This window comes from Leptonychotes weddellii, chromosome 10, assembly GCF_054177405.1.
Source record: "Leptonychotes weddellii isolate Sample4059 chromosome 10, ASM5417740v2, whole genome shotgun sequence".
Lineage (NCBI taxonomy): Eukaryota > Metazoa > Chordata > Mammalia > Carnivora > Phocidae > Leptonychotes > Leptonychotes weddellii.
The window spans coordinates 45250487-45271217 of NC_138378.1; the positions used below are offsets into that span (position 1 = coordinate 45250487).

General features: G+C 36.4%; 1 protein-coding gene across 1 annotated transcript in view; it reads right to left on the reverse strand.

The window, feature by feature from the left end:
* Positions 1 to 1026: 1026 nt before the first annotated feature.
* The window catches only part of SLC5A7 (solute carrier family 5 member 7), a 23013-nt gene continuing 3308 nt past the window's right edge, over positions 1027 to 20731 (reverse strand). The window contains exons 2-8 of the mRNA XM_006728941.2: positions 18808 to 18921; positions 17888 to 18043; positions 12977 to 13125; positions 10034 to 10177; positions 6228 to 6381; positions 2683 to 2900; positions 1027 to 1653 (exon numbers count right to left, since the gene is read on the reverse strand). Coding sequence (XP_006729004.1) covers positions 1027 to 1653; positions 2683 to 2900; positions 6228 to 6381; positions 10034 to 10177; positions 12977 to 13125; positions 17888 to 18043; positions 18808 to 18921 — 1562 coding nt within the window. The remainder of the gene's footprint in view (positions 1654 to 2682; positions 2901 to 6227; positions 6382 to 10033; positions 10178 to 12976; positions 13126 to 17887; positions 18044 to 18807; positions 18922 to 20731) is intronic.

A 20731-nucleotide genomic window follows, 5' to 3' on the forward strand; every position in this document is an offset into this window, starting at 1 on the left:
TAAATCATCCTCATAAATGAATGTTCAAAATTGAGAGGGTTTTGTTTTTCTAGTTTTATCAAGAGGTGCTGTTCATCTCTCATTAACCTTAATTGGCGTACACTGCTCCCTCACCTTATATATGGCTCAATTTCACTTCCAATACCAATTTAGATAGGAAGCCAAGACATTACTTCTTTTATCATGAAGCAAAACTATATAAACTTCAGATGAAAGTGAAAACCCACTCTTCTTCCTGTCACTTTCTGCTTAATGGCCTTCTTGATTTATTGCTTTAAGGTTGCCTAGTAGTCATGACTTCCATCCTCCAGGTATGTGTCTCAATGCATATGGTAGCTATTAGACACACTCAGAGGAACCAGTGCTCCTCTACAAAGATGGATTCTGCTTTCCTATTACCTTGTACCTAAAGAAATGACACAACATGATATTTTGTGTGTGTTTGCTTTGTCTGCGCTCAGAATAATACGTGCCACTACAAAAAGAGAAACGAAATGCATATTCAGTAAATGTTCTAATTAAGAACATGAAAGAAGGGATTAATCATCACATCAGGACAATCAGTGGTTAATTTGTTGCACCATTCATTGGAGTGATGGCAAGTTCCTCTCCTGCTTCACTGCGACTGTAAACTAGACCCACTACTGCATTAACAGACAAGGTCTGGATCAAGTCCACCTAATTTCCTTGGCTCTTTCATTTTGTATCTACTTCTTTTTTTCAGAATAAATACTCTGTTTGGCCCTCTGTTCTTTGAGTGGGTCTTAATTCAATTTTGAATACTTAACAAAACTAACTAGAGTCAGAATCAAATGAGGATGAGAAATACCGATGAGAAAGCAAGCTGTTGCTTTCACAGATGCTTCCTTCTAGCTTGGCTTGCACTTTTGCAATTGCACTTCTATATGGATTTTTGTCTTCCTGAATGCTGTTTGTTTTTAAAGTATATTTTTTATATGCTGCAACCCAGATTAGCCTGCTGTGGTGCTCTGTTTGTGAAAGCAATATTTTATTTGGATGGGGTCATTATGAGTTATCTTCAATCCCAGACCCTTCTGGGCTGGAGTCGATGTTGACGAAGGCCTCCTTATTGGTGAAAGTGGTGCTGAGAGTTAGGCTCTGTCGGGGCTTCACAGGTGCAAGTTCATCCAACTTAATGTTTTCATTTTTGACCAGAATTGTCTTATCCATGTTTTCTTCACTGTGCCTTGCGACAACAGCATCAAACACATCTAATTTGGGCGGCAAGGTTCCACTTTCAAATAGGTATTTGGCTAGATAGGAGATGCAAATGTTGGATAAGAACGAGGTCACCATGGCAAGGGTTTTAAATGGGAATCTCTGATTATATATGCCATTCTTATCAGAGTAATAACCAGGGTAAAAGATCAAGGGCTGCAGGTACAGATATGGCTCCCCGCCAGTTATTCTCAGGAAAAGGCCAGACACATAACCTGTCACAGCCCCATATGTGTTGGTTCCCTTGACGAAGAGCACACAAAGCAGCTGGGGGAAGATGATGATGTAAACGAGGTCTGAGCTGAGGTACCAGAGCCCGTACACGGTCTTCGTTAGTAAGGCCATGGCTGTGGCGGAAGCTCCAAACACAAATACGGTGATTCGCATGACCCAGATGATTTCCTTGTCTGATGCCTGCAAAAATTGCCACAGTAACAGCTTTTCACACAGTGCACTGGCTCATTTAGGTGAAGAATGAGATGTATCTCTGTGCTTTAAAGCTGGTGTAAACAATTCCCCTGGTTCATATAGTTCAATGCGGCCAAAATCACCTAAACCACATCGTAGGGAGCAAGCCGTCCAGGTGGCCTCCCTGGTTTCTGTGTGCCACGTGCAGAAGCACAGGCAGCTACACCTTTCGCTGAATGCGCAGGGCAGAGGAGAGATGAACTAACATGCTGTCATAGGGGAATAATAATGCAAGAAAGGATTTCACATATTTTACATAAGGAATTAAGGACAATTAAGGAATAATTCCTATGTGGCTGTGAGGAGGTATGGCCCACCCTTGCTTGCTGTCTCCTGGGAGTCCTACCATCTTTAAGTCCAGCCACCTTAAAAACAAGTGGAACCATTTTGTTCACTACGACCTAGAAAAACTAGAGAAAGACAAAACCTTAGTGAAGGAAGAAGGTGAATAGGGGCTATTGGCTCCTCAGTGACACAACAGTGCTGTTCTGCACCTACCTGATTCAATAAGGTCAATCACACTGAAAGGCAATTTTCTTACCAATATAGACTTGGGAGTTCAAGTGAAGAGTGGGACAGATGCTACACAAATGCCCAGGAAATAACTTACTCACTATGCTCTGCTTCAAGTTTCTTATCATACTTGATTAAACTCAAAGGTTTTCGATGTTTTAGGTTTCATGACTCTTTCATTAGAAAGACAAGAAATATAAATTATAGCAATATGACTGTACCTCTCGAAAAATGCTAGTGTTGATTTGGTCCCTTCCATACCAACATAAATGATAGCATGCATTAAAAATGTTTATGTACCACTTAAATAAAATTCAGCATTATTTAACCTTGTGTGCTTAATCAAACTAGAGTCTGATTTTAATACAGGCTATTAATAAATATATAATACTACAGACACAATAAATACAATGATGACAACAACAACAATAATAACGTTACGTTTGGAAAAACCATTCTTACATTTTGTCTGAATGAAAGCTGGTAGATGTTCCGGGCAAACATGGAACTTGCTGACAAGATCGAAGAATCTGCTGATGACATAACAGCAGCAGAAACTGCACCAAGGCCAAAGAAAGAAATGTACACAGGGCAGAGATACTTCAGAACAATGGGTAAGATCATGTCCGCTTCATTTTTGTCCTTGGGACCTAGAGGCCCGTATGAAGTCTGGTTCCAGTCTGTTGAATAGAAAAAACACATATAAAAACAACCAAAGAACCATATGTTCTTTATCCATCTGGGGGTCATCCTATTTACTAGGAGCTTTTGAAATAAATTCAGAATGTATGAATAAGTCTAACTAAAGGAGAAGTCTATAATTCGGCCTAGAAATCTAACTAGGTATGTTGGTCTGAGTAGGTGGGAAACCCATTGTCTTATATACAATTCTGGCCTCTAATGGGTTTTGGTTACACTTAGCCTTATTCATAAGACCTGTTTATCTATCTATCTATCTATCTATCTATCTATCTATCTATCTATCTATGTATCATCTATCATCTAACAATCATCAATCATCTATTTACTTACTTACCTATTACCTATTTCTATTCTGTAATTATGACATCAAATTGTACAGAATCATAGAAAACAAATGTTATAAAACAAAAGCATAGAGTATTTCTTCAACCAGTTGGAGATGTGAGAGGACACTTAGTGTTTCAGTGCTCAGTCCTCAGTCAGACATTCATTAATGTATAGACGATAGTGGAGCTATTCTCACCCATCCTCTTCCTGTATATAAACTTGGTTTTTGGAGCTCCCTCAACATTATTTTTCTCCCAACTAAATTCCTTCTTGCATTGGATTCTACCTCCTGGAAACAGGAGGCATGATACGTAAAAGAAAGTCCTTGCTTTATTGAGTAGAAAGTGCAGGTATAAGCCTGCACTTCAGGAGGATTTTGGACTTTGTGTAAAAGGACTCAAAACATAAAAGATAAAAAGAGTCTCAAGGAAGCAGGAGGGTATGGGCACCAGAGATCCACAGGCAACTGTTTGCAGCACATCTCTGGCTAAGTCTGTGGGCCAGGCTGTTAAAAGCAATGAACCAGTTTGACAGTTGTGAGGATAAGGAAGAAATGGGCAGAGAATGACAAGTCCTTGATTTTGTTAAAGCAAGAAGTAAAAAGAAGAATCATCATTGGATTAATTCAGTGGTTCGCAAACCTTAATGAACACTGGGATCTCTCAGGCATGCCTTTACAATGCAGAGTATCCTGAAAGATTCTGATTGCATAGGTGTGAATGATGATAATATTCAGCCAAAATCTGGGAATTCACCAAATTATAGTTAGTGCAATAGATTAACCTTTGGAGTAAAATTTCATTACAGAGTATTACCAATTTTTTTATCTCACAAAATAACACTGCGAAGCTGATTTAGAAAAACTACATTCATAAATTATACAACCACACATTTTCATACAATAAGTAATATATGTAAGTGTCTGAAAATGTTTTTTAAAACCACAAAGCCAAGTAAGCAACATGCAGTTTCTTCAAATATATAAACGGTTTTTTGAAAAAAAAAATAGGCAAATGTGCTTTCAAGTTTTAAAATTTGAAACTTAGAAATTATATCTGATATTGATACTATGAAGAAAATAAGACACTGTATTTTTTATGTCAGAAAGTTTGTCTTTTTTATCATAATTGAAGGAATTGCATGATCAATTAAACACTGTCAGCATTATTTTCCAAAATTTTCCATTAATTTTTTAAATGCAGCCAAAAACCTGAAAGTTTTGATTTATACAAACCTCCATTAATGGTCTAAGACTCACCAACATTAATATTATTCTTCTTCAACAGAATCTGAGATAAGCCACTAGTAAAATAGGCTATAAGATTATTTAGATTTTATGATGAGTTGGTCTGCTGAACTGTAGAATTCATAGAAGGAATTATATCTTCGAATTGATTTTAGAAAATGGCTATTAAGGCTTTATTGTAACGGGTACAAAAATACCTTGTGCACCATGCAAGATGGAGACAATCATGGTGAAAACAAACAAAAAAATAAGTTTATCTTTGAATATATAGTTCTTTACTGTTTAGTTATACTATCATGTACTGAAGAATACAATGGAATCCTTAAATGTACATTAGTATAGCTCCTTTTTTATTTGCTGAACTTCTATGGCATAATTCCAGGACCAAATAGGAATGGTTTCCCTTGAATCCTATCACTGTTTTCTTCCCCCATTTTCCACTACAGTTGTTCAAAGATATGCTTTGTTGAAGCCAATTTTATAGCATTCATTGAGACGTTATGGTACCAGAAATAACAACCAAGAATGTGTACCTAATCCAAGAACAAAATAGAGTTTACATTGGCCTTTTTAGTCTGCTGTCCTACAACACACACACACACACACACACATGCACAAGCGTGAGTACACGGCCAGATCTGTTTTTTGATTGTGACAGAAATGCTATTTTTTATTCAAAGGCACACAATCACCTTTGTCAGTCATCTTTTTAAGTGCTTGTTTATGCTATGGATGAACAACTGGAATGGAGAATGTACACTATGAGCCATGGCTGCTCTTGTAAAAGTTACATAACCCAGTAAGTAGCTCTACTAATTGAAAATCAAAATAGCCATTGGGGTATCACTTGCATCATCCTTACAAAACACAGTGGAGTGAAAGGTAAACTTCTTTAGTCTGTTTTAATGATTTCTACCTACAGGACTTCTTTGAATTTGGGTTACTGTGATGTATTTTCATGAATGCTCTTGGAAGCTATATAGCATAGATATGTAAGTTTCAGGAAAAATTAACAATTTCAATTAAATTAATCGTGAGATTTTAAAAATGTCTTAGATAGAAGCTAACTAGGAGACAAGCATCTCGTTATGCTCTTTTTACCAATTTTGAGTAAGTTATTCTCTAAGTCTCAGTACCTTAAGTTTACCTTTACCTGCACATCTATTGATTTATTTCTCCAAGAAAGAAAACTTTTAATTAACAAACTATTAAGAATGTAAAGCAGGAATCTCCAGTTCAAAGTGGTCCTTAGGTGTCAGTTAAATTTCTAAGCCAGTAGCTTTCAACTCAGACCAACTTTGACCAACCAAGGGGCTTTAAAAAACACCAGTCTCTGGATCCATCTTAGATTATTAAAGTAAAATCCCTGTGGGGTAAGATAGAAATAGGTTTTTTTAAAGCATCTCTTCTCCTCCCCAGATGATGTCAATGTGCACCTTGACTGAGAGCCACTGCTGACAGGATTACATATACACAATTCTTAAGTATACCAACATGGGGGGGTATGCTCACATATATTTTATTAGTGGTGAGAGCAATCAAAAACTGTTTGGAGGCACTGGGCTATAATACAATTATTTGAATGCTATAATAAAAGTCTATATGAATATGATGAGAAACAATCAACTAAGTGGGGGTAAGAGGGCAAGTGGGGGAGGGAGGGCAGTGGGTGGTAATTAGTCACTTCAGTGAAGCCTCAGTGGGTCAATTAGTGAAGTGGCAAGAGATATACCTGTTGATGCTCCAATGGCCCCAATGAGTATGGCTGGTAGAGCCATCACCAGGCACCCAAAAGCTGCCAGGAAAGACAACACTTGAGCATAGGTGGCTGAGGATGAAGAGAGGACCCTCTGGAAGTAGGCTTGCCATGGGATTCCACCCAGCATCTGCATGGAAACAACAGGGACTCAGAATGAATTGGAGGCAAACAACATCTATTAGGTATTTTTAAGTAAGATTTTTTTTTTACAGTCACATTCACAATAGTCAAATGTATGGTTCTGATGTGCCATAAAGAGTCCTACATGACAAACATCTCAATTGTGATCAGGTCATTGTCACATCTTCAACTGTGCAGAATTTCCTCAAGTTTTTTTCCTTCATCATTACATAGCCCAACCTTTTCTATTCTTTAATTTACCTATTTCAAACTGCATTACAACTATCCAGAAGCCTTCAACCTGTTTTCGTCTGGAGGTTTTAACCATCACAAAATTGTCTCAAAAAATTAAGATTCTGAAAGGAGGAATTTTAATTTGAATCAATAAAACCCAATAAATATTTCTGAACCAGGTAATAGGATGGTAGTGAGGGGAATGGTTTCTTGCTCTGGAGCAACCTGTTCATATCGGAGAGTCATGCAACACACTGTTTTCCAAAGCGGGGTGTACAGAGTGCTCAAGACAATATAGACAATAGCATCAAATAAAATATTAGAATTTCTATTTATACTCTTTTTTACCTCATACTTATATGTTACATTCTTTTTATTAAATGATTATATAATGTATTAGTACACTATGTATAAGTAATTCATAACTACATATATCTACATTGGGAGTGTGCTTACAATTCTTACTGAGGATATGCATTCATAAGCATTTTGGAGACAGTGAACTATAATGTAATTTGTAGCCTGCTATAAGGAGGTATGCGTGGGAAAAAAATGAGAAAATTAATTATTCAGGAGTAACAGAGGGAGGAGGGAAAGTGGGATGAAGGACAACTGCATGGTAATCAGGAAACCCTACAGAATTGCATGGAGTCAGTCCTCAAGCATTGAGAGGGTGTCACTATATAGAGATGGAGAGAGAAGAGAGCCCCTGGCAGAGAATTCAGTGTGAAAAAGGAAGAAAGAAAAAAGAACAATGAAACAGCTCTGAGACCACTGTGTCTTTGGCTTGATTAAAGGTTAGGGTGTGTGGGAGTGGCTAAAGAGGAGTCTGGGGAATACCTTCCCCATGATTACTGCCATGGGTCTCTGACTTGCATACAGTCGGTGTTCAATAAATATTTATCATATGAATGAGTGAACTGATGAATGAATTTTCCATATTACAATGTACTGAAGTTGTTTCTTTAATTGCCTGTCTCTCTCACTGGGCTCTAAATTCTGGGATGTCTTGTTTATCAACTCTCACCTCTGTGTTAATCAGAGTGCTTGTTACATATCGATTCCAGGATAATCTCTTCCGTATAAAAGCTATACATGTTCAAAATTTAAAAAAAAAGTAAAAAAAGAAATTCTAAAATTCATAATCCATGCCTCAAGTCTGTATTCTTCCAAAACTTTTCCTTTGGTTTGCAATCTGTTGATCAATACAGATCTTCCTTGACTTATAATGAGGTTACATCCCAATAAACCCATCATAAGTTGAAAATATCTGAAGTCAAAATAAAAAATGCATTTAATACACCTAACCTAGTGAACATCATAGCTCAATCTAGCTTACCTTAAACATGCACTGACATTAGCCTATAGTTGGGCAAGTCATCTAACACAAAGCCTACTTTATAATGAAGTGTTGAATATCTTATATAATTTATTGAATACTATACCGAAAATGAGAAGCAGCATGGTGTATGGATACAGAATGTTTGTCAGTGTATCCGTTGTTCACCCTTATGGCTGACTAGGAGCTGTGGCTGGCGGCCGCTGCCCAGCACAATGAGAGAGGATCATAACACCTATTGCTAACCTGGGAAAAGACCAAAATTCAAACTAGGGTTTCTACTGAATGCTATCGCCTTCTCCCCACTGCAAAGTTGAAAACCTGTTAAGTCGAACCATTAAAAGTCAGGACTGTCGGAATATCATTAACATTTTCTATGCCAATGAATATTCATTAATAATTTCAACTCCTGTATGAATCGATACACCATAATTTACATGCCAATCTCTCTGGACATTTAGGTCATCAGAGCTTTGTAAGTAAGGTAAAATCTGACCTCCGCAGACAAACAGAAGGCCTGATGGCAAGGTGGAAGAAGGGTTTGGACAAGTGAGATGCGGGCAGGCCGCCACATGGAGACTGTGAAGGGCCACCACAATAGGCCAGCTGAGGAATGCTGTCAGCGAGCAGGTTCAGGGTGGGGCTGGGAGATCCGTGGAAGGTATCCAGAGCAGGACTCCACAAGTCACTTATGACAAGTGGAAGTTGAGAGAGACAGTTGGAAGATCAGAGACCCTTGGCAAAACATTTCGAGGCATACTTCTACAGTTCACTCATTCGTTCACTCAACATCTATCATTTCACTACCACTTATGTTACATTTTGAAGAATGAATATGACTTAGTCATATAATTTTGGGGGGATGGAAGAAACTTTAGCAGTCATTGGATATAATGCCTTATCTTGAAAATTAATAAATCTGAGGACTAAAGTGTAGTGTAGGAGAAATGATTTTAGGGTCTTGATGCTTTATTTCAATCCCTCATTCACACAATGGTGTGATTATCAACAGACCGTCTATCTGCTCTGAGTGCCATAATCTCCTCCATATAACCATAAATATACCTGCCATGCAGATATATTTTCACATACTTATAATATTTAACCCTTTCTCCATTCAATTCATAATTATAAACCATTCTAGAAAAATGTCAGCCAATACATTTCTTAACAATCCTTGGGAAAGAAGCCCTCCCCCCCACCCCTGGAAACAGCTTGTTTGCATGTTTTCCTGCCTTCTTACCAGGAATTTCTCTACTGGGACAGACACATCTACTTTTAGTGCTGAAATTTAGTAAAGTGCCACAAATACAAAGTGAAATCATAAAATATTGTGAACCCTCAAAAAAGGAAACAAAAATAATTTCCCCTTAATTTTGATATAAACATTAATCTATTTCTTATTTTGAAATTAAATACAGTGTTTTACTTTTGTAAGTAACCTCTCCAGTTAGCAAAATCACAAAATCTGGCAGGTTCTTTTGGTTTTTCCCTCTTCCCTCAATCTGTGATCTGCCTTTATTTCTTCTGTGCCCCACGTCTCACTACCAACACCTTCATCCTGAAGTTCTGCAAATTCCTAAGCTGTCTCTGACTTCCCAGTGCTTCTTTCTTGGCATCTTTCCTGAATGACACCCCTTTCCCAACTTCTGTCTGCACTAAAGGCCTTTTGGCAATAATTTACTTACTCAGTAATTAGAAACTGAATGGGTTACTTATTTCAGAAGAAGCTGGTTTTAATGCCTTAATCCAAAATACAAATTAAAACTTTTAGATGGCTTGGTGTCAGACTGGGGAAGTCCCTGGGGGTAGGGCATGGTGTTCCTTACTTACAGCACAATAGAAATGTGGATACACCATACATCACCCTGTAGACATTCTCCCTTTAAGGCTTCACTCTCTCTCCACTTTGACACTAATCAGCTACCATAGTCAGTAAGTGGCTCCATCCTTCCAACAGGAAGTAGTCAGTGCAGAAATAGACATGAGCCAGTAGGTGATATTTACATATAAACCTTAAATCTGAAAAATGCACTTGATTTTAGGAAAAATGAAATTGCCTTCCTCAGGTAAGGACATTACTTACCAACAGCAGAAAACTATCAAGCCAAGTATAGACTTCAAATGATTCAATGGTCCCCAGCCAAGGCTTTTGGTATCTGGCATGCAGAGCAGTGTACCCAATGTCAGTAACTGAAGAATGCGACAGGGCGAAAGGGACGCTGATCCACTGCAACCAGAGAGGGACGTGACAGAGTTAAGCTATGGCTTTTGCCTGTCTCATATACACAAGGTTTAGCCATGTGTTTGTTTTCTCAGAGACTACATAGCTCGGTTGTTCTTCTTGTTCAGACAGAGAAGAACCTGGAATCACGTTCTCTGTGGGACACCATGAAATACTGATTTACAAAAGTTAGAGGAACATATTATCTATGCCTGTGCTTAATTATACCATGTCATATCAATTATAGGAGCAGTCAGCCAACCTTTGGGAAGAAAACATTGAATTTGAGAACATTATATCGATATATAAACTTTTAATGTTTTCCTTGAATTAGAGAAAGATGTCCATTTCTTAAAGTGACAAGGAAAGATCTGATTGAGAACTTGTTGGGTGAGACAAAATTTCAAGGGTGAGCCCAGGGCTAATAAAAGAAGGAAGAGAATGGGGAGGCCATCTAGGTGGAACAAGGCAAAGAGGAGAAAAACATACAGGGTGTGCACACAGATCTTCTGCATGACAAGGTGTGCTGGAATGGGAGTGGCTTAGGGAAATGGGAGAGATAAACATAAATATATGGCAAGAAATTTGAATTGCAAGCTAAGGGGTTTATATTTTGTTTTGTGGGCAACTGGAAGCTAGATGCATTTCTTTTGAGTTGTAAAAAGATTTTAGTAGATTTCTTCTGCATTTTAATATTATAGATGTGAACAGTGAGCTTAGGAGAAGGAGGAGTTAGGAAAAGCAGTAGGTGCACTGATATGACCCAGGTAAGGGCCTTAAGTAGAGCCATGATACTAGAAATGGAAAGACATTGGTACTGAAAAGAGTTCTGAAGGGAGACTGAGCAGCCCTTAGATTACAGTAGGAAGAAGTTAGAGAAAGAAAATGAACAGATGAACCTCAAATTTACAGTTGTGGAGCTCCAAGGATGGTGATAAAATCAACAGAATTGGAGAATTTGAGAGGAGATCGTTTAAGATGTGAATTGATTCATTAATTATGTATGCATGTATAGCCATTTGAAGCTTGGAAAACAAACCAAGCTTGGCCTTTTACTCAGTCAAGTCAATAGGCTCTTAACTAGTAACCAAGACAACTAGATTCCTCATTAGTTTAGTTACATTTTGTAGCAGAAAACCACTCTAACATCTATCCCCACATATATTTGTCCTATCATCTTTATACTCGCATGCTTGATTTATGCTCCTGTGTATTTTAAGTTCTGATCTCATGAAAAGCAATGAGAAATTACATATATCATCAATAAATAGCTTCATCCCCTAGCATTGTCTTTCTTGGTATACCAAGTGCATCAGCTAAGAGATCTGTCATTGCCAAACCAAACTTGCCTCCAAGTTCTGAACAGAGATTTATTTCTGGAAGTTTATGATGATACTAAGCAGAATTCTGAATTTCAGCACTGTTCACTTGCTTTTGACAATTTAAAAATAAGAAAGTAGGAGTCATTAAGCAAATTAAATTGACTTGAATTCAACTAAGATACTAGTGAATGAGATTCCATGAAATGCACATAGAGCTAATGGAAAAAGAGGAAATGTTGTGATCATTGCTAGCATATGTAAATTTATGGCTAAACTGTAATTTTAGTTGTTGTCAGTTCTTTTAAAATGCTCCTCCCATTATTACAGATGCTAGGAAATAAAAAACAAAACAAAAATGAGTATGAGCTTCGACTTCATTTTTCATTCCTAAATGTCTAGCGTAAGCATTAAAATAGAGTGAAGAGCTTTTCATTCTGAGAAAAAGAAGGAAAAAAAAAGAGGCTCAAGGGTGCTTTAATCATCCATGGGAAGGGAGTCATGATGTGCAGCCTTAGCTACTTCTTTCTGTGGTCTTTCTCCAAGGGCACTGGTCCTATAGGCTACACAGCTGAGATAACATACATGTGTATGAACCCACTACAGTGTCCAGCATGGAGTACTCACACCATTTTCTTGGATATGTCTTACGTGTTGGATATTATTATATGTATAATAATGCAGTCTTCACATTTTAAAATGTTGAGTTTGCAAAGGCTCAACGTTGACTAAAATGTGTTCATAATACACAAAAGCACTTTTAATGTAATACCAATAATACGTCTCATAATTATACAGTACCTTTTACTGAATAAAACACACATATATTACCTAATTTAGTTTAGGATTTATAAGCAATATATAACAAATATTTCTAGTATCTTATATAATTAAGCCTTTTCTTTGTTTTTAGACCACAAATAGTGATGATTAATATTGAAACCCACAGTTTTTCAAATGTGATAATTTCTGTCTTATGAGCAGTCTTATGGATCACTTAAAACAATTATAGGGGAAGGTTAAGAGACCAATGCAGTGGGTGCCTGGGTGGCTCAGTAGGTTAAGCATCTGCCTTTGGCTCAAGTCATAATCCTTCAGTCCTTGAATCAAGCTCCACCTCAGGCTCCCTGCTCAGTTACATTTTAACTCTGAGTAAAGTGTGTTGCATTCAAACTCAAGGAAGAGCACACATAAGTTTCCATCAAACGTAGGCATGAAGGAAAGGAAGCCCTAGACCTTTCTAAGAATTAAACTGAGGGCATATTTTCTGTCAAAATCTAGCAAAATGATTACATTTTTTTGTCCAATTAATTCACTGAGAAATCTAAAATTTCAAATGGTACATGACTTACTATGTATTATTCATAATGGAAAATAACATTTCTATTAATTTTTGCTGAGTTCATATAAAATACCACATTACCTTTTAGAAAGAAGGAGAGGAAAAGTAAAAGAAGAAAGAAAGTCTGTGAATGGCTCCACTTACCAGGCCTATGAAGATGCAGAAAAGCTGAACTACATCGGTGTAGGCCACAGAATAGAGACCACCCACCAGCGTGTACAGAGTGGCGATCAGTGCAGAGACGATGACAGAAGCTTGCACGTTGACGTTAATGATCACGCTGATGGTGGCTCCTGAAGAAAGCGGACAAGAGAATGCTGTTGTCAAGGTACTCAAATGGATTCCACTTTCTGTTCAAGGATATACTGAATGATCAGTGACAGCAGGTATTTTTCCCTGTGTCATGCGAAATATATTGGATGATAATAGTTAATGTAAGTTTTCATATAAAAATCTTAAAGTCTCTATAATTTGCATATGTATATACATATATATACTTACGTATATAAATACACATATGTTTAAAAATATTCTTTCTTTCTGAAATTGATGCTTTGGTAACTTGTTTATGTGCAACACCCAAAATTCATGACATGACTTCTGAATTCCATGAAATACACTAAATTTAATACTACTGTAAGAACTTGCAATAATTTTTACTAGCTATATGCACTATATTTACTCAAATCCTCGAGATAAGCACAATCACCCAATTTCCATTTTGCATTAACTCTGACCCCTGCTAGCTTTTTAAATTTATTTTTATTCTTTTAAAGATTTATTTATTTATTTTTGAGAGAGAGAAATAGAGAGCAAGCAGGGGAAGGGGCAGAAGGAGAGAATATCCAAGCAGACTCCCACTGAGTGCAGAGCACAACTTGAGGTTCTATCTCATGACTCATGAGATCAGGACCTGAGCTGAAACCAAGAATTGGACACTTAACCAACTGAGCCACCCAGGTGCCTCCTTGCTAGCTTTTTTTAGATGACAGATGGTATAAAGTACCAATGTTTAAGATAATTTTGTAGAAGAAAATAATAAAATTGGTAAATTTTATTCCAGTCCCACTGCTAAGACACCAATGTGTTGAAGGGCCCTAGATTTCAATATCATCCTTTTAAGTAATTTTCATTATCAGAGTTTAAACCTGACTTAGAAATAAAATTTATGTTTTTCTTATGTTATGACTTTATTTTGTTTGTTGGTGTCTATATTTCCAATGAGAATATTAGGGAATGGACAATTGGACCATTATGGTTCTTGGATTTCCAGTTCAGAATTCACTTGCTGTTTTACAAATCCTTTCCCCATTGTTCTCAAAAGTAATATAGTTTATATTTTATATTGTTAAACACAGCAATTATAGGAAAGTTAACATACACGGAACAAATCTGTGATTTTTTTATATCATTAATTGCAATCTTATGTTCTGCCACCACTCCTCAATTGCATGCTAACAGTGTATGCAACCTACCAGAGATGAAAATCCATTTTCTGAAGGAGCAGCATAAAATATTTTGATCTAAGATAAAAATATAAAATCTTTTTCAGGATTTTTTTTTCTTAGTGCTTTGGATTTGGTAACAAAATTATTTTCTTGAGTAAAGCCAATTAATAAAATGAAAATTCTGGTAAGGAATTGGAGGATGAAGACAAGGGAAGGTGGTCAATTATTTCAATTATTTATAAGTGACTTTGGATAATTGACTGAGTTATTGTTGTATAGATATTTAACAAGTTTTTTTTCCTGCAATTATTTACTTCATGTTGAAACTTTAGTTGCAATTCTTTGCCATTCTTCTTTTGGCCTGGTTTTCTTCTTTAATAACAACATTTCTAAGTCATATCTCATGAATTATGAAAAGTACAATTATTACCCTGCCTCTTTGGACTTCTGTTTAATTTTCTACCCATTAGTGAAAATTTTACTAATTCTACACCTCCAAAAGGTAGGGAGGGAGGCTGTATAGAAGAAAGATCACTGAACTAGGATTCTAAAGATTTAGATACTGGGAAATACTACCATTTGGTTGCAACTCAGTGGTTTTAAAGAAGTCACCCACTTTTCTATCACTATTAAGATTAGGATCAACTTTTTCTCTAAAATATTTTCTTTTTTTTTAAAGATTTTATTTATTTATTTGACAGACAGAGACTCAGTGAGAAAGAGAATACAAGCAGGGGGAGTGGGAGAGGGAGAAGCAGGCTTCCCGCAGAGCAGGGAGCCCGATGCGGGGCTCAATCCCAGGACCCTGGGATCATGACCTAAGCCAAAGGCAGACGCTTAACAACTGAGCCACCCAGGCGTCCCTAAATTTTTTTCTAAATAATTTCATCATTTGTAGTGAATAAATAAGTTATACTTCCAGATCTGCTATGAAATATTACTTTATTCATGCAGCCATAAAAATAAACATACTATAAATAAAATTATAAAAATTCACTGAATTTGAGCTGTGAGAAGTGTAAACATACATTTTTAAGATTTTATTTATTTATTTATTTATTTATTTATTTATTTATTTATTTATAGTGAATGGGAGTTTATTTATTTATTTAGAGTTGGGAGAGGGGCAGAAGGACAGGAAGAGAGAAATCCTAAGCAGACCGGGAGCTGAGTGTGGAGCTTGATGCAGGACTTGATCCCATGTCCCCAAGATCATGAACTGAGCCGAAATCAAGAGGTGGATGCTTAACCGACCAAGCCACCCAGGCACCCCTAAATATGTATTTCTTAAAAAAATGCATGTGAAGGATGTTGTCTCTTTATGCCAAGAAGAGAGTTTAAAATTCTCCCCAGTTTCAGTGGTGAACTAAGCACATTCACAGGAAGGTGGTAATAGATCTTATATTTGTCTATTCTTAAGAATTCCAAGTTATTTCTAATAAACTCTAATTTTGAATTATGTCCAACTATTATTTTTGAAGAAAATATGTGTTAATTTAAAAATACACATTCTGTTTACCAGAGCATATACTTCAAGCAATAGCAGCAATGATTCTATACATGTTGTTTGATATGTGTGTGCATCTATGTAGAGAGGGATATATATATATCAACATATTTTACATAAATATTGTCACATATTTTACATATATATTGTCACACACACAGACATAGACACACACATATACAAAAGCAACTAATTGCAACAAAGTTCAGAGTGCAGTTCAAGTTTATATTTCCAAAATACTTTAGAAATATGAGTTGGAGCACCTGTGTGGCTCAGTTGTTTGAGCGTGTGAGTCTTGATTTCGGCTCAGATCATGATCTCAGGATCCTGAGTTCGAGTCCCGCTTCAGGCTCCGCACTCAGCAAGGAGTCTGCTTCTCTCTCTCTTCCTCTGCCCCTCCCCCTGCTCGTGCTCTCTCTAAAATAAATAAATCTTTTTTAAAAAGAAATATTAGTTTATTAATTCAATCCTCCCTTTAGGGCTCTGTTATATAAATTGATCTTTATTCCATGAGAGTGAACATTTTGTATTTTGTTAGCTATTCAGCCCACTCCTTTTTTAATATCTCAGCAGGCAGCTTGTTCTTAAAATCAACATTTTCTAGCATTGAAACCAATGACAAATAAACTACCCATTGCTTGCTTCTTGGCTAATGAGAGCAAGGTGGGAAGGGAGGTGTATTTTTACACATAATTTCATTAGGATATAAGTGCAATGATAATTGTGGAGTATTATTATATTGCACTAAGAAAGTGCAACATTTTCAACTGAGTTATACATCATTTTATAGTTATCAAACTCTCTTCTTTTCTACATCAAATCATCCATTCAGTTTACAGTTGGAGACCAAGAAGGAAAGCTTATATGGGAGTTTCAAAAAGAAAGGAGTGAAAGGTAACATAAACTAATATCTGATATTACAGAGGTTAGATATGATGATAATACTGAAGCCAGAAGACAAGTTTGTGGTCTGGAATAAATACCACAGAAGGACATTCATCTTATTTTACTTTTGCTTTGACTACTTGGGGTCTAGCTGTAGACTGAAGCCCTTTATCTTCATTTGTAAGAAGAGATGGAGAGAAACATACATAGATACCTTGATGTCAAACACAGACATAGTTCACTGAGGAAGGTTGTGGAACTTCCAACTCTGTTGATCTTCAAGAAGGAACTCAACGCTCAGTGAAATGGTTTATATTTTCCCCTGAGCAAAAGGCAGGTTATCAAGCCTGACTGACAATCTCCCATCATCCCACTGAAATCTCTCGTTTTCTAAACCTTATTAAGTGGGCTGAGAATCATTGAGCCCAGGATAGGTGGTCCTTAGCATTTACTGGAGTCTCAGTTCATTTTCTAGATCCCTAAACATGTGTACAACTCAGTACTTTAGGATTACATTGAGAAAAGAAGTAATATTGTTTTTCTTTTGAAGAAAGTAGAGAGGATTCACTCATTCACTCATTCATTCATTCGTGATAAGATTACAAGGCACAAGTCCTGCCTTCAAGAAATTTATAATCCCTTTTTTGAGGTTGGATTTGGGCGTGATAAACAGGCACATAATCATACAAAGTGACAAGTCCAGTGAAAAAATTCCAGGTGCCTAAGGAAGCCCACAGGAAAGGCATCCAGTGAGGTCAGGATTACTGGTCCGAGTAAGCGACATCTAAGAGAAGACTGAAGGACATTTCCTGGTTAGCTAGGCAGATGTGCAAAAGGGCAGGCAGGAATGAGTCCAAAGTAGAGGGCATCTGGACTTGCACAGTGTTAGAGGCAAGAGAGGAGGTGAGGTTTAGAGTTCTGGAAAAAGGAAGGAGGAGGGGCGATGATGAGAAGAATCAGAGCCTAAGTCATAAAAAGCTTTATGCACTTACTTAAAAGTTTGGAAAGGAACAGTAAAGGGACATGATCAGATTTGCATTTTAGAAGGATGAGTCTGTACTATGTGTAGAATAGAGGAGGAGCGCTGAACAATAAGCGGGGAGATGGTTGCATTCATCCAGGTGAGGGAAGCTGCAGGTGGCCTGGCCTGTGGCTTAAGGGAGTAAAGTTGGGTTTGTGATGTTCTGTTAACCAGAGAGAGGCAGAGGTCCTTACCTAAGGCAGAGAAAATGGCTGCAGCCCAAAACATTTCTCCCATTAGTGCAGGAATAAATAGGAGCCCACCCATGCGTTTTCCATAGATCTGCTGAAATGGGTCTAACATGGTCACATATCCCTTGGAACGCATAGGCTTTGCAAAGAACAAACCACCTAAAATAAATTAAACAAGCGTTTATGAGAAAATAAAAAAATTCATAAGATAATAGTCTTTGCCAACTTTTTACTATGCTATAATTTCTCAAGGGAAATAATTTTTTTTAGAACACTGATATGTGTGGAAGAACTAGTCTGAAATATACTGTGAGTACAGAACCAAGACATATTTAGTAACCAAACATGAATTTCTTAATACATTTGTCATTGTAGGCAGCCAAAGGGCCATTGAATGGTGTATCCAAGGCATGTGGATTGAAAAACATGGACCAGTGTGGCACTCACTAAAATGCCTTTGTATCACCCAGCATAGCATTCAGACACTGATTAAGCACAAGATCCAATAAATGTATTTTAAGTGCAAAAAAAAAAAAAATTAGGAACTCTGTTATATAATATTCTTGACCTTTTCTTAGTTTGATTTACAAAAAGAAATTCAGGTACAATTCAAGTTGATTCATTGTTAATGATACCTCTATACTGTTTTTGAAAGAAAAAAAATCATATGTTAAGAAATTCACAATTCTATTGCCATAGATCAAGGGATTTTTAAAAAACATACTCCATAATCAAGGGATCAAATAATCTTAAGCATTAGTGTTACCGATTTCTGGTAACATCTACTTGAGAGATTTCTGGTAACATTTTTTTTTTTTTTCGCAATAGTTATTCACAGTTTGACTTGTTATTGCACTTGTTGTTTGTACTCCTGTTCTTTATGCTTTACTGAGTGGGTCACTAAGGTTTAAACTTTCACTTACCTAAAATCAGACTAAGAGAATATCCAATTGGTGCCTGAGCCCAAGCTAGACCATAATCTGGTACATACACTGCTTCAGCAGTCCCATTGATGTAACCTCCTCCGACCCAGGTGGCTGAAATAGAATGAACAGTGAGGGAAAGACACGGCCATACTTAGCATACTGCTCAGTTTAACACAATGGCCATTAGCCTCCTGTGACTATTGAGCACTTGAAATTTGGCTACTCTGGTCTGAAATGTTCTGAGTGTAAAATACACATTGGATTTCAAAGACCGAGTATGCAAAAGTAAATGTAAGCTGTCTCAATATTTTTTTTTTGTATTAATTAACTGGTGAAATGAAAACATTTTCAATGTATTGAGTTAAATACATTCTATTATTTATATTTATTCCCTTATTTTTTCATGTTCTTTAAAATGGTTTGTAGAAAGTTTAACATTCCCTTTATGGCTCACATGATATTTCTCTGGACAGTGTTCTCTTCAGTGTTCTGAGTCTATTTAGTCATCAATACTTTCAAACAATATTATATCCCAAAGTCTGACATTATATACAAAATATTATATGACTATTTCTATTCTCAATAATAGTACAACTTACGCTCCAGCCTCCATAACATGAGGTCAAGTTTCCTTATTATTTTTTTCTTTTTATCAAGTTTCTTTATTTTAAGGTCCTTCTGTTTTAACTGTATTGTTCTTCTCACATTGATCACAGTTATATTCCTGGTGCAGGGGAGTGGCAGGGGGAGTATGTGCATGTGCATTTGTGGATGCATGTGCTTTTTTTTTTTTTATTTTATTTTTATTAATAGGGTCACTTCTTAATCACCTTAAACATCTTACTTACTTTCTTAAAATGTTAAAGGAGAGATGACACTTTTGCTCCAAGGCTTCCTAAAGTAAGTGTAAGTTATCTTTTCCTTCCCTCTTGCCAAGTACCCAACATGCACTTAGGCATAAGAAATAATTTAGAATTTGAAATGTTGACTGCATACCCACTTGTATTCTTTGTTTTAATCTGGGTCTTTTAGTAGGAAATTTGATATTTCATGGAGAATAATAAGAAATATTATCTTCTTCAGGTGTTATTTAATAGAATATCTGTAACATAATAGTTGAAGGAGGAGGTCAAGGAACCAAAGAAAACACATGTTGGTTAAACAAGGTTGGGCCAAGAAGGATCTATAAACTCTACCATTTTCTGTGAGAAGGCAATATCATATTTGATTATTGCTGAAAAGCTAAAGTTAATGGAACACTTAAATCTTTATAGTTTATATCTTTTGAGGAGTATTGCCAAAATATTTAAAAGAATCTCTTGTAGAATTTGTATAAAATTATGAGGAACAAAGGCTGGCTTACCAGATATGAGTCTGAATTCTAGGCTATATCATCCAACTGGGAATAAAATTTGACTCTGAAAAGTTATTTGAAATCTCACAGAATGTAAGTAAAATAAAAAAATATGTACATGAAACTGTCAAAGACAGGTAGACACCTATTGTAATCATGCCAAAATTTATCTGGCTTTTGATCTAAATACAAAGCAAAGAAGAGAATGTTGTGGGGTTAGTACTATTATTTAAAGGTTAACATGAAAAGACCTCCCTTCAAAGGAATTTTAAACACATTTAAATGGAAAGTTTATATGCAAAATCCTAAAGTGGACAAATATGCACTTAACAGCCACTCTCATCTGCTTGGAAGTTTTTACATGGGTGTTAACAAATAACAAATGCTATTATTTGTTTCTCTCATTCTAAGCCTTCCAGAAAATTTAAACAGGGTTTCCCTGGGCAGAAGACATGAACAGACATTCTCCAAAGAAGACATCCACATGGCCAATAGACACATGAAAAAATACTCAACATCACTCAGCATCAGGGAAATACAAATTAAAACCACAATGTGATACCACCT